We start from the raw sequence: 13585 nt of genomic DNA, 5'->3' as shown, positions 1-13585 counted from the left end.
TAATGTAGACCTCAAAGGAGCAACATGTAAGGCCCTTTATTTCCCCAACCCTCCATCTCAGGCCTGAAGATTGTGCCAAGCTGGTTAGGAAAAGCCACAGGGTCATTGAGTCCTGAGGACAGTGATTAGGTCTTTATGCATTTCAAGGACAGCCCCTAGGGAGGGAAGCTTTGTACCTTTTTGGTGAGAGAATCATCTGAATCTGATGGCATCCGAGTGGAAACGTGGAAAATTACTTCCACAGTAGAGGTAGCATAGTAAGGGGCAGTCTGTCCAGTGCTGCCGTTGCGCTGCAGGCCGCCCATGAAGCCACAGTGGGTGGAGAGATCCACCTGGGGAGACCACATGGAGGGACAGGGTCAGACATGAGCTGCAGCTCCTCAAAGGCAGGAATGGGGATTTAACAATGCGAGCTATTTTCACTTCCATAGCTTTCCTTCTGGTCACAAATATAATACAAGGTCAGACATGATTAAAATATTAAAGATGTGAACATTAAAAACAAAATTGTTCTGTACTTCTACCTCCTGAAGAAAATCACTAGAAAAATTTAAGTGCTGGGATTGCAGTTCAGTGGTAAAGCATTTGCCTAGTGTACAGCACAAGGACCCGAGATCCCCAGCTCTTTACAAAGAAAACAACCTCCTTCCCCAGTTTTGCTGTGTGTTTATCCAACTTCACCCCATTGGGAGGGTATGTGTCCCAAGCCCTCCAGGGGATGCCTGAAACCACAAGCAGTACCAAGCTACCAAATCATACATGCATACACTATTTTTTCTAGTACATACATGACGAAGTTTCATTTCTAAATTATTAGCACCGCAAGAGTTCAACAAGTAACAACACAGCAATGTTAATAGTCCACTGTGATAAAAGCTCTATGGAGGTGCTTTAGAGAAAGCACTCCATGGCTGGCCAAGGCAGCAGCAAGCCCTCTGTCTCCCCAGGGTTGGTGTATGGGAAGCACGCATACCCATGGCTCCCCACTGCTGGATCTTTGGGATTCTACTCTCTCAGGCCAGAAGGAACACTGGGCAGAGTGTTGGTCTAAGAGGCCGGATCAGGGTACCGATGTCACACAGTTTAGCAGTCAGTGCTGAAGTGCCTTTGAAAAGGTTGCTCCAGTTTTACAGCACTGCCAAAAATCTATGAGTCAGAACTAATTTAGAGTTATGGTGTGAATGCTCATTTCTTAATGGCTTACTCCAAAACTTTCAACTCACTATAAAGTTTTATTCTTTCAGTAAAGTACCTGTTCTAATATGAAATAAAAAAACAGAAAAGTCTATTTCATGCCAAGAATACTTCAAATCAATGTTCTAGTCTTTTCTTAAAACTTTGGTTGAGAATATATGTTTGAGTAATGTGTTGAATATATTCTATGACAAATAAGCATCCTTATTAGCAAGAAGAACAATAGTTTTTTGTAGGGACAATAGGTCTTGGGCTAGAGCACAACAAATGTTTCAGAAAGGACATGGTCCTGCCCTTGTGGAGGCCTCACTCTGCCCCCATCTTTCCAGCAGGTTGAGCCAGGAGAAGCAAGCTGCATTATGCACCCTGGAATTTTTCCTTAGCACACATAACTGGAAAACCAAAACAAAAGAAAATGTTTGAAGAGTTAGAAAATAATTTTAGGTATTTTGATTTCCATTTTCAGATTATTTCCATGTTCAAATTACTTTCAAATGCTGGAGAGATATTTTCTTTAGACTCCTGTTCCTAGAAGGCAGACACACATCTGTTCATGTGTGTGTGTGTGAGTATCAATCAGGAAAATACTAAAAGTTTCAGTATCAGTCATCCTTGGGATCTATGTTAGGTGAACAGGTTGATAGGTGACCTTCATGGCTACTACACTCCTGTTTCACTCCAGTTTTTGACTTTATCCAACTCTTTCTTCACCTCTCATCTATGGAGCCATTGTTCTCCACTCCCATACTATGCCCAAGTCCGTGGCATCTCTGTTCACATTTTCTGTCTCTTCCTACAAACTGCGTATAGTAGCTAGGACAGTTCATCTGACTATGCAGCTCTGGAAGTTCGAAATGTTCTTTAGTTCCTGCTCTCCTGCTGTCTTTGAATGTAAAGTCACACATAAGAACAGTTCATATACAGCTCTTTTTTCATACATAATTTAAAATGTAATGGTCAATAAAACTACTGATGAAATTACCTCCCATCCAAGACCAGCAACAAAGTCTTCATAAGCTTGGCTTCCTCTTTCGTTGGAGAGGATTGAACACTTATCTTCCTGGCCTTCAGCAATGTAAAACACTGCAATTTTGTGTGTCTCACGACTGTGAATTAAATTTAAGTAAGTTAGAATTCTCATGTGTAAAGTTTTATTTTGTTGCTGCCACCACTATGATTCTTCTTCTGTTGAAATCCTGATTGAGAATTTCCTAGGAGTCACTCACTGTCCTAAGATGCACGGACATACAATCCATACAATCACACTCTGCAGCTGCTCTAAGGACATAAGCACTCTCATCACCTACCTTACAGATATGGTTCAAAGAGACACAGAAAGTTGAACAAAAAGTACACAAAGCAAGCAGGAAACTGGGAACAAGATGCTCTGGTTCCTAAGATTCCATGTTCAGGTACAAGACACATTAAATGGCAACAGGTAGCATTTGGCAATTTCTCTCCTTTTTAGGGGCAAAGAATAACACCTTTTAGAGAATTTCAAACAGAAGGGCCAGAGAGATAGCTCAGGAGACTAAGTGCCTGCTTAGGCAAGCACAGGGACCAGGTGTTAATCCCTGGCACCACAAATCACACTGGCCCTGCCCCAGGGCCCACTGAGTCAGCCACTGAGACTGGACGGTGTGGTGTACCTTTATAGTCCCAGTCTAGGGAGGCTGAAAATAGGAGGATCACTACAAGTCCAAGCTGTGTAGTGAAACCCTATATCAAATACATGAAAAATTAATAAATAAAAAATGAAAAGAATTTCAAATAGCTACTGATGGTGAGTAGACTGATGTGACTACCCACATTTCACCATCTATACTTTAAGATAAAGCTACCAGGTAGCTCCATGACTGCCACTGCATGCTACATCAAGGTTTTATGAGAAAAAGAAACTTCTTTCAAGCAGACACACTTGGGTGATCTCACAGACACAGGCAGAAGAGTACGTAGACCCTACACTCTGACCCTCTGAGAGTTCTGGTCTGCTGGGCCGAACTGAGGAAACCTCTTTTGGCCATCTAAACCATTTATCTGCTTGGTTCATGATGTATTTGGGGCAATTACTGTCAAATCAAGATGATCTAGACTTTGAAAAAAGAAACCCTGTCTTTTTAGTTTTCATACATCTAGCATACGATTTGGTGGCCACTAGGGGCTGAGCTAACCTGTGTTAAAACAACTAGTATATGATGGTCTTCTGGGATGTCTTAATAACCAGCTTCTACAAGTTACACTGTGGAGGAACATGCCCAGATAACTATGAAGGAATTTGTGCATAGTTTTGAGATGAAAACAGTTTTTATTCCAACAACAATTTAGTTAAGAGTCACCTACTCAGACCAGGGAAATAGCTCAGTAGAATAAGTGCTTGCCTGGCAAGCGCCGGGTCCTGAGTTCAATCCCTGGTACCACAAAAAAAAAAAAAAAAAAAAAAAAAAAAGAGTCACTGACTCCATGCCCCATTACCCATGAGCTTTTTTTAAAAAATGTGTTTGGTGTAGGGTGTCACTGTGCAGTTCAGACTCGCAGTGATCCTCCTCTTTTCAGTCTCCCCAGCACTGGGATTACAGGCATGCACCACCACACCCAGTCTACTCATGAGTTTTGCTATAGTCTCCTACTTTGAAAAATTAGAGTACTACTTCCAGAGCAGTTCCATTCTTCTTTGCAGTGCATTCTGAAAAATCTCACAAAAATCTATCAAGTGTTTAACAACACAAAAATGTTTTTGTTGTCTAATACAGTATCTCCACATTGTAATCTGATTAGACTTCGATACAGGTAGAAATGGCTGCATATTTTAACAAATTTTCTAATATTTCCTTTTGTGTGGGTTAGTTATTCTTCTACCTAATAAGCAGGACTAAATGAAGTATAACTAAAAAGTTACATATAAATAACTGGAGGAGGGTTCTCTTATTCTATTCATTTAAGTAGCCATTCACTTCTCACATAGTTTTCACATAATAATATACTTGGAACAAAAATTTTAAAATATAGAAAGTAAAGAGAGGAATAAAAAGAAAAACAACAAGCAATTGCAGCTGGGTGTAGCAGTACACACTTGTGATCCCAGCACTCAGGAGGCTGAGGTAGGAAGATCACGAGTTAGTGCAAGGCAGCCTGGCGTACAAAGTAAATTTATATCTCAAAGGAAAATGCAAGACACTTGCAATATGAATATATAAAAAATAAAACTGCAACTTAGGATACATTTATGCTTGCAAATATGAAATATGAAGAACATTACATTCTGTTACACAATCTTATACCTAAAGTATTTGTGAGTACTTTAAAAAAAAAAAAAAGATATAGCAGGTGAAATTCACCATTTTAAGTTATTTTTGAATGTGAACACTTTTATAGTATGTGCTTCCATAATAATTATTTGTAGTTGTACAAGATTACATATTATTTATAAATTGCATTCCAAGTTGTCACCTAGTTGCTTTCATTTTAAGATATTTTCATATTATCCGTCTCTAATGATAACCCTTAATCTTTATAATCTTTGGATTTTCTAATGTCCTTCAATTCAGAGAGAGAAATGCTTGGTCCCTGGCATTTCTAAGACTTTGATACCCACTGTGCTATCCCACCTATGGGTGTCTCCCTTGGTGGGGGCAGGTACTGCCATGAAGGAAGGTTTTGCGGTGATGGATTCTAGAATATGTGTGTGTGTGTACAATGTTGTAGTATAGGCCTTATGCTCACAGACAGACAGACAGCTTGTCCTCATGGAGTGGGGAATCGTGGAACTGCTGTACTAAGAGGTTCCCTGAATCTGACCAGCTCACCCAGTCTCAGGAACTATAACTGGTGCTCAATGATATCAGCTCTTCTGACCTTTGCCCTAGAAGGCTGTCTTAACAAAAGGAGAAAAAAGTATAGCTAGTCAATTTGCTCCTGCAGCCTTCTCTTCAGACTGAAAAGTCCTCAGCATTTAACTTTTCTCTGTTTTCTAGACATTACATATATAAAAACAGCCTTGGGTTGGTCAGAGATTCTCCTTAGAGTTGAGGCTTTTTCTGTCATAGCTGCTCATGGTTATCAAGACCTCATTAACTCAACCTGGAGGTGCAGTGCTGAGGCCCAGCAATGGCTATGAACTAAAGGTGATCTTTCCTTGTCATGGTCAGCACATTTCACATCCTCCAAAATGTTAGCACTGCACAGAGCCTGCTAGGAAGCAGACACGGTGTCTGGCCCTATTAGAGCCAGGCTTTGAAATGGTAATTGCAGCATCAACAGCGCTTCAGATCCCTATGCTGCACTATCAGTGCAAGGAGGAGGGCAGGTAATTCAGGAATATGGAAGTGAAACCAACAATTTCCCTTTCGCATTAGGATGCATTTCTGTCTCCAACTAGGAATGGACCAGAAGAGCTGTTTTCTTGTGCTGTCACATGAAAGAGTCAAACAAAGAAGCTGTGATTTCCACACCAGCCTTCCCCAGGATGGCAATAAAGTGCCCACATTTAAAGGGACCCCTTGTGATTGTATATCAATCCACCACACTGTTATCTTTGCCTTTTTGCTAACTTCAGAGTTGGCAGTCGCAAGACAGTCTCCAACTTTCCTAAAGACATGTCCAGAAGGAGCTATGTTTTTACAAGAGTGCTGTACATTGATACCAGAAAGAAAAACAAATGTCCTAACTGAAGGCTGAGGGACCAGAAGTGTTCTATATACTATCTGGCCAATCTGCAGGTCAGTTTAGCTTCCTCATGGCTGAAGAGTCCCAGACTTAGTTCCTTCCCCCCCACCCCAAAACAGCCTGAAAATATCCTTTAGCATAAAATAAAATGATATAAAAGTAGATGTTAAGAAGACATTAAATGTAGGTGTTTGGCATTTAAATGAAGGTTAATCAAAGGGCAGAAGATTGCCAATCAGCAACCCAGAGTTCTTTTTTTTTTTTTTTTACTGCAACAGCACCCCAGGGAGCTAATTCAATTGCACCTCATGCAACTAAAGTGCATTAACACTCAACAAATTGACCACAATTATGAAGGCAATGTATTCACTAAGCACTGAGAAGCAGGGAATGATTCTGCCTATGCTGGAAAAATCTGAGTTTGGAACCCAAATGACTGCTAGTTGAACACTGAAGGACAAGAAGGGAAAGGGGGTGAATCTCTGAGTCATTATTCACAAGAAATCCGTCCAGGAATTCCCAGAGAACTCAGTCTCTGGAGGAGAAAAAGCATGTGAGGCAGGTACCTGAATCTGAGAAAGGGCACTGTGGGGAACAGCTTCAGGGGTTTCATCTCGCTAGCCTCATATCTTTCATTGTTTCATTTGATGAATCAGGAAACAAGACATCTGAGATGGCCACCAAGCTACAGGGTTCAGGGCTGAGGACAGTTCCTTTCCCCAGGTTCAGCTACCCTGAGTCTTTTCAGCTTTGTGTATTTCTTTGTTTTTTTGGCACCAGGGATCAAACTCAGGATCCTGCGCTTGCCAGGCAAGCACTTATGCCACTGCTATCTCTCCGGCCCAGCTTTGTGTATTGCTTGATACTAAATTGTTTGTCACTCCCCAGAGAGCAGTACAGCCACTTGAAGCAATGGTCTTCACCAGCATCTCCAGAGGGAATGAGGCCCCAACTGCCATGCTGGAACTTGCCCAAGACTCAGCGCACACAACCAGTGCAGCCTTGGTGTGCGTGTGGCTGTAGGAGCTCCGGCCTCCTGAGGGATGGGAAGGCAGAAGAGTGACCAAGAGACATGGCAAAAGAGAAAGAAATGAAGGGAACCTATGTATAACCCTGAGATAGACAGAGGACAGTTAAGGTAGGTGTCATTATTCTAGATGCTTCTGAAGGAGCAAAGGACATGGAGCCACAAGAAAGCTTAATATGATTTCATATTTTATCTGTTTGGCCCTCAATGACATGACAAAAGTCTATCTTAAAAAAAAAAGTTATCTTTTAGAAAAGTATAATTTATATTTTTTTGGTGGGTTAGCTACTCTGCTGGAGATAGAAGCCAGGGCCTTTCAATGGTTAGCAAGCTCTCCACCCCTGAACAGGACAGTTGGCCTCAGGGCCTTAAAAGAAAACGATAGCTAGGATTTCCTAGGTAGTGCATTTATATTCAGTTAAGAATCTAAACCACCAAGGAAGAATCACAGCAGTAAGTCTGATACACCAACAATAGTAACACGAATCAAAAATATTTTTGAAAATGAAATTTAGGAATGTGCCACTGAGTTTTGATCAGAATGCTAAAATAAACAATCTAATCCAGAAGACAGCCTAAACCCAGATGACAGTGACAATATTTGCTCAGGGGTCATAACTCATTCCTGTACATGCCTCCAGGAGAAGCTGGTGTTTTAAAATGGAAGCTGGACAGTGCGTGGAGGTGAATGAAGTCATGAGTTCTAGTAACACCCCAAATCCCAAGTTAGGAATGGTCATGCTAAAACTGTTCCCTTTTCTTCTTGCTTCCCTACAACTCTTTAAAAACATAAAGCTCCAATATATTTTTAAATAACAGAGTTAAGTAAGGAATAAGAGCTAGGTGTGGTGGTGCATACCTGTAATCTTAGCAATGGAGAGGCTGAGATAGGAGGATCACTGACCTCAAGGCCAGTCTTGCTTACATAAAGAATTACAAAACTCAGCAGCAACAACAATAAAGGATTAAAAAACATGTAGCAAATAAAATATAGTAGGAATAGTATTTTATATAGGTTTGAGGAAAAGAGACTGAAAATTTTCTTTTCTGGGGGTTAGGCCGTAGTAATGTTTGGATCTTCCTAAGGCAAATAAAGAGGAACAAGGCTACATTTTAAAAAGTGGTGTTTTTGTTTTTTGTTTGTTTTTTATAAACTAAATATTATGGAAGTAGTTTTTTCCTTTTTAGAATTTTGAGGATCTGTGATGTACTGGGCCTATCCTTATTCTTCACTTGGCTGGCTCTGGAAACCTGCATCTTCCCAAATCATGAACTTGTCTGTGCTGTGAGCACAATTTTAGGAATGTCCTGTGCCATGGAGGAAAGGGCGAACCTGAGATTGACAGTTCTGGAGCATGAGGCTGATTAGTGGAGGGCTGTTAATCACTGCATGCTGGTCTCAGCCTCGCCAATGTTCTAAGCAGGACTGCAGAATGCTGACACATGGCACCCAGACTGGACTATAAAGGTGGTCTCATTGGGCTTCAAATAATGCCACTGTGGTTTCGTCAGAAAGAGGGGGCTGCAGAGAGTAGAGGAGGAGCAATACCCACTGGCTGCCATTCAGAAAGGTGTTCAACCACAAGTCTGGGTTCTGGGGAGCCCCAAGTGTTTACGGTACCAAACACGCACTAGTCCTTCAGAGTAAAAACACCAGATTCTAGGTCTGGAATCACCCTTGAGTCTCTGCAGGTGTGCTCTTCCCTGCAGCTGTATCTGGCCTCCGAATGCACAGGTGGACAGCAGGACAAAAGTAGTTTGATGTACTTTCACATACCACTGACGGGAGTCCAGATTTTTTAGCTCTCTCAATAATTTTGAGTTTTTCTTCAAAAGATGGAAATTCTTCCTAGAAAAAAAATGGGTTGAAAAAAAAAGCCATATGATCACAGATCAATTCTGTTGCTTTCCAAACCTACTCATTATCCATCCAATGACCTCATCTACTGAAGGTATGACAGAGTGAATTAGCCAGTTTAACCTGGGGTCTTATGAGGGAGGTGGACATGACCCAGACAGGGGTGTAGGAATTCAGGGGTAGCAGCTCCATCAAATGGTAAGGCCAGGGAAGGAATAAAACCTGGCAGAAGAATTGATAGTAAGGCAGAGGGAATAGGGAACTGCAGCAGAGCTAACAGAGGAACCAGAGGTGCAAACACATGAACACAGGCACACACTCACTGGCCACAGAGCCATCCAGAGCTCTGGCTAGCAGTGGATTGCCGTGGAGTCTTGATGCCTTGCAGGCTGCAGAACTTCACTGCTCCCCCTGAATTTGGGCATGCCTGTCTAGGCCATGTCCACCTCCCTCACAAGATCTCAGGTTAAACTGTGACTAATTCACTCTGTCATCCTTTTGCATGCATCTTACATGAAAGTCAAAATAATAATGGACAGATAAGTAATCAGATAAAATGCACACACAGAAAAGGCTTGATATTCTTTAAAGTACACAAAAAGTATTACAATTCAATTTCCACCAGGACAGCAAAATTATTATTTTTAATTAATTAATTAATTAATTCTTGCTATGCATAGTGATCCTCGTTTCTCAGTCTCCCCAGTGCGGGGATTACGGGCATGTGCCACCATGCCAGGTTCAGTGACCAGCATGGTGTGCCTGGGGTTTTGGGGCCTGCACGGCACAAGGTACTAGGGATTGAACTAGGGACCTTGTACTTGTCAGGCAGACACTTAGATTGCCAAGCTATCTCCCCAGCCCAGGACGGCATAATTAGCTTCACCTATACTTTTAATTTAGCAGATGGAAATAACTTGTAAATGTTGAAATAAATAGATAAAAGTCCCCATTTCTAGTCTGTAGACTACAATCAGGCAAAAAGAAGGATAAAATAACTGGAGACCAGTATGGACTGTTACCTTCTGTCCCAAGAGTTCATTCCCAAGTCATCAAGAAGCAGCCTGCAGAAATAGAAGGGTCCTCGGGGCTCCACCGGGCAGGGCTGCCCTTGGCTAGTGACCTTCAGAGTGGAGGCCAAGATACACTGCTGGACATGCTCGTCCTCTTGTGCACTCTGGCGCAGGATAGCATTGATGATTTCCTTCTCCTGCTCACTGTTCATTCCCCATGGGGGTGGGGATGGCTCATTGAGCTTTAGCTGGGATGGTAAGAGGCACTCGGGGCTCGTGTGGCCAACATTCTCAAGCAACTTGTCCAGTGCATCATCTCCCTCCTCGGTCTGAGGAAGATCTTTCTTCTGAGGCCCAACATTCTGAATAGGGCAGCTGGGAATGCAAAAGTTGGGGCTGTGCCCACTGGGTGCTGTGCAGCCCTCCTGGGGTCCATAGAGCACCTTCCCATCCCAGGAGTACTTCCCTGAGACATCTCGCACAATGACTCGCACATCCGAGACAGCACCCCCTGAAGACCTGCCACTGGTCCCCTCTGCAGGCATCTGTAGATAGGAGATGAGGGTGCTGTCATTAAACACGAACAGCTGCAGGTTTGGGCTTCGGAACACATCAGGGGACAGCTCAGTGCCCTCAGCATGGGCATTGTCGTGGTTCTCACTGACCAGACTGTGCAGCACGGCCGGGCCACCAGCTAATGGGTAGTGGCCCAGGTGGTTGACCAGGTGGGCCATTACCATGCGGGCAGTGAGTGGGATCAGCTCCAGGCTCCGCCTTTTCCTTTCTGTGGGCATAGAAGAAGCATAGGACTTCAGATCGTTTTTTTAATTTTTAGTCTGAGAATTTTTTTCATCTTTTTTTTTTTTTTTGATACTAACTCCATTTGAATTTGAAAGTTTAAGTGTATTGCTAACTTGAAGGTCTCATTTGAAAGGGATATTTAAAAATCTGTAGACACAAGAATAGACAAGAGATCCTCCTGTCCTTGAAGAGTTGGGGGCTCACGCAGGCCTGGTGAGAACACTGTCCTCACTTGGGGGCAGGAGATGGCCTTGCTTTTGTCCAGGGGCTAGGGAGGACCTCATATGGGAATCAATCAGGTTCAGGGCTGCTGAAATAGATTGGAAGCAATGTGCTTAATAATCCTGATAATTTATGCTTTGTTGTTAGGGCATTTTAAATATTTAAGAGCGTATGTCATATTGATAAAATGTGGAAACAGAAAGCCTAAACTAAATCTGTAGCTGAATTAAATGCTCAAGAGCAACTGACCTATGAAATTTTCAATACTTAAAAGGAATACAAAGACTTCGACAACTATACATAAGAAAGAAAACCTTATAAAATGAGGCATAAAAGAGAAGCAGATAAATAAAATTCATTAATACAGATTGAAATGACTACTTCAGAGCAGTTAGGGAAACTTCAGCAATCCAAATTTATTACATGCCTTACGCATTAATCTAAGAACAAGTGAAATAAAACTGTTAATTTTAACCAGAAACTACATATTTAAATAAACTAAGATGCTCATGTCAGCTTGAGGTTTTAGGAAACACTTAGCTTTTTAGAAAATATGTAAAACCAAACATTAAAACATAAGAAACTGTAAATATATTTTTTCATGCTAAACATTTTCCCCCTTAAACATTAAAAATCCAACTTATTTATAACACATCAACTTTATGATGTATAAGTCCTAGAAAAGAATAATAAAATTCTGAATCTAAAAAATTCTACTAGGTAAAGACTATAGAGAACAAGATTACCCTGAGTTTTCTTGGATTTCAGGTTATTTTTTCTGTATTAATAAACATGAAACCTGCACTCAATAATGGACAGTTTCCTATCAAAAGACTTGATGGACAGGTTGCCTATGTTGTCTCTGAAATTAGATGCTTCCTCTCAGCTCTGGCAGAAGTGTGCATGATTCCACACAGATAAGACAGTGAATGCTCAGACTTCAGTGCTCAAGCTAAGAACAATGAACGCCCCAGAGGGCATGCATGATACTGCTGGAAGCTTGTGGGTTTCTAGTGTGGATGGCTTCCTAGGAAAGGCAGGGCAGGGGTGCATGAAGCTCTGGTGATCATGGTCCACTTAAGGTCAGGCAGAAAATAACCATTAAAAACACTACCTCCTGCTTTTACTCACAAAGGTAGTGCTTTCAATTTGAGTTAAAGCCAAATGTGTGTTTTTAATGAATGTGCTTGAATTTTGTAATAGATAACCCAGAGACACAATGATAGATCATAAATCATGACATAACAACACATCTGATAAAAACCTATAGTATCAAAAAGTAAGAGTACAAAAGAGTTTTGAAATAATTATCACTCTCCCCTGACACACTTTAGTTAAATCCCTTGCTAGGGGTTCCCTAAAAATAAAGAGAAAGTCTAGACTCCATTAATGAAAACAAGCTCATGACTTCCACAAACTATTATAAAATATATTCTAAATTTCTGGAATTTTTCTAAATTTACAGTTGGAATGCAAAAGCAGGGTCCTAGGCCATGCCTTCATTCTGGTGTTTTGGCATCCCCCTCCCTCTTCCAGCAATGAGGATTTAGGATCAACAGTCTCAGCACAGGGCACCTGCTGCGCTGATGCCCTGACTGTCTCTCACCATAACTTTATTTGAAAGCAGTAAATAGGCAATGATCTAAGAAAGAATCATTAAAATCTAATATTACTTGTCAGAAATACTACCTGATTAGAAATAGTTTTGTAATGAATGATGAAGTGTAACACAGAGTGTAAAACAGGAGTACATTTTATTTTGACTAAAAGTCCTCACCTTTTGTATCCCTTTATTCCTAACAGGACAGAGTCAATTGGTGAGAGTATTTGTGCATCCCAGGACGCTTTCAAATTTCTGGCTTTTTAACTTAGATAATTTAGTGGTGCATTTCAAAACTTTTTTGTCAGACAAGTTAAAGTGCAATTACTTTGAATTCTGTAATAAGAAATTAACCTAGACACACATTGATAGGTCATAAATTATGACACAATGACGCATCTAATAAAAACCTATAATATTGAAAAGAGAAAGGAATAGTTTTAAAATAATAATCACTCTTCCCTGACACACGACAGTTAAATCCTTTACTAAAGAAATCTATTAGGAATGTCTACATGAGATCCTGTGGGTTTCTCAGAGAATAAATATTCAAGTCAAAGAATAGTGTATTTTGAAAGAAAAACAGTGCCAAAATTTTAAGTGCTCATTTTCAGGCTTTTCCAGTTTTGTAAAGGGAGAGTCTTTTGCTATTTTTTTCCCGTGGTACTGGGAATCCAACTCAGAACCTTGCACATGCCAGGCAGATGCTTATGCTGATGAACTGTCTCTGTCTCCTCAGCTCTTTCGCTATATTTAAGTCACAGTAAGTGGTGAACCTAATCTTGTGGGTAGGTGTCCACTCATCACTTTAGGAAGAAATTAATTTCTTATAAGACATGGATTGTAAAATAGGAAACAACAAAATAAATGGATCAAGACTGATTTTAATTAAAAATATAAGCATGGGAGAAATTTTGGGAAGATACTGCAGTTAACAGGCAATGGAATTCCACAAAGGATAATCACATTTGATTGTCTTTTTAAGTGGTAGGTAGGCAGTATGAAATGTACCATGTTTAGTCCAGAACCCATAGAGCTCAGGAGCCTTTAATCCACTCTAGCCAAATCTCTGAGTAAACAACCTGTTTCAGGAACTTACACACTAAGTCTCAGGCTCCAATTCCACCTCTGTTATTTCTGACCTGTGCACCCTGGAAAAGTTCCTTAAACTTAATCTGGCCATCAAACAAACAGTGCTAAACTCTGGG

General features: G+C 41.0%; 1 protein-coding gene across 4 annotated transcripts in view; it reads right to left on the bottom strand.

Annotated features, from left to right (window-relative positions):
• Ralgapa2 (Ral GTPase activating protein catalytic alpha subunit 2) overlaps positions 1–13585 on the bottom strand; it is a 300697-nt gene that overhangs the window by 88899 nt on the left and 198213 nt on the right. For all 4 annotated transcript variants that reach the window (XM_023720114.1, XM_023720115.1, XM_023720113.1 and 1 more), the window contains 4 exons: positions 9764–10538; positions 8661–8732; positions 2177–2300; positions 177–332 (listed from right to left, as the gene is read on the bottom strand). In XM_023720114.1, coding sequence (XP_023575882.1) covers positions 177–332; positions 2177–2300; positions 8661–8732; positions 9764–10538 — 1127 coding nt within the window. The remainder of the gene's footprint in view (positions 1–176; positions 333–2176; positions 2301–8660; positions 8733–9763; positions 10539–13585) is intronic.

This window comes from Octodon degus, unplaced genomic scaffold (genome assembly GCF_000260255.1).
Source record: "Octodon degus isolate 3935 unplaced genomic scaffold, OctDeg1.0 scaffold00073, whole genome shotgun sequence".
In the NCBI taxonomy this organism is placed as follows: Eukaryota; Metazoa; Chordata; class Mammalia; order Rodentia; family Octodontidae; genus Octodon; species Octodon degus.
The sequence above is the reverse complement of the archived record's forward strand: the minus strand, read 5'-3'. Positions and strand labels throughout refer to the sequence as shown.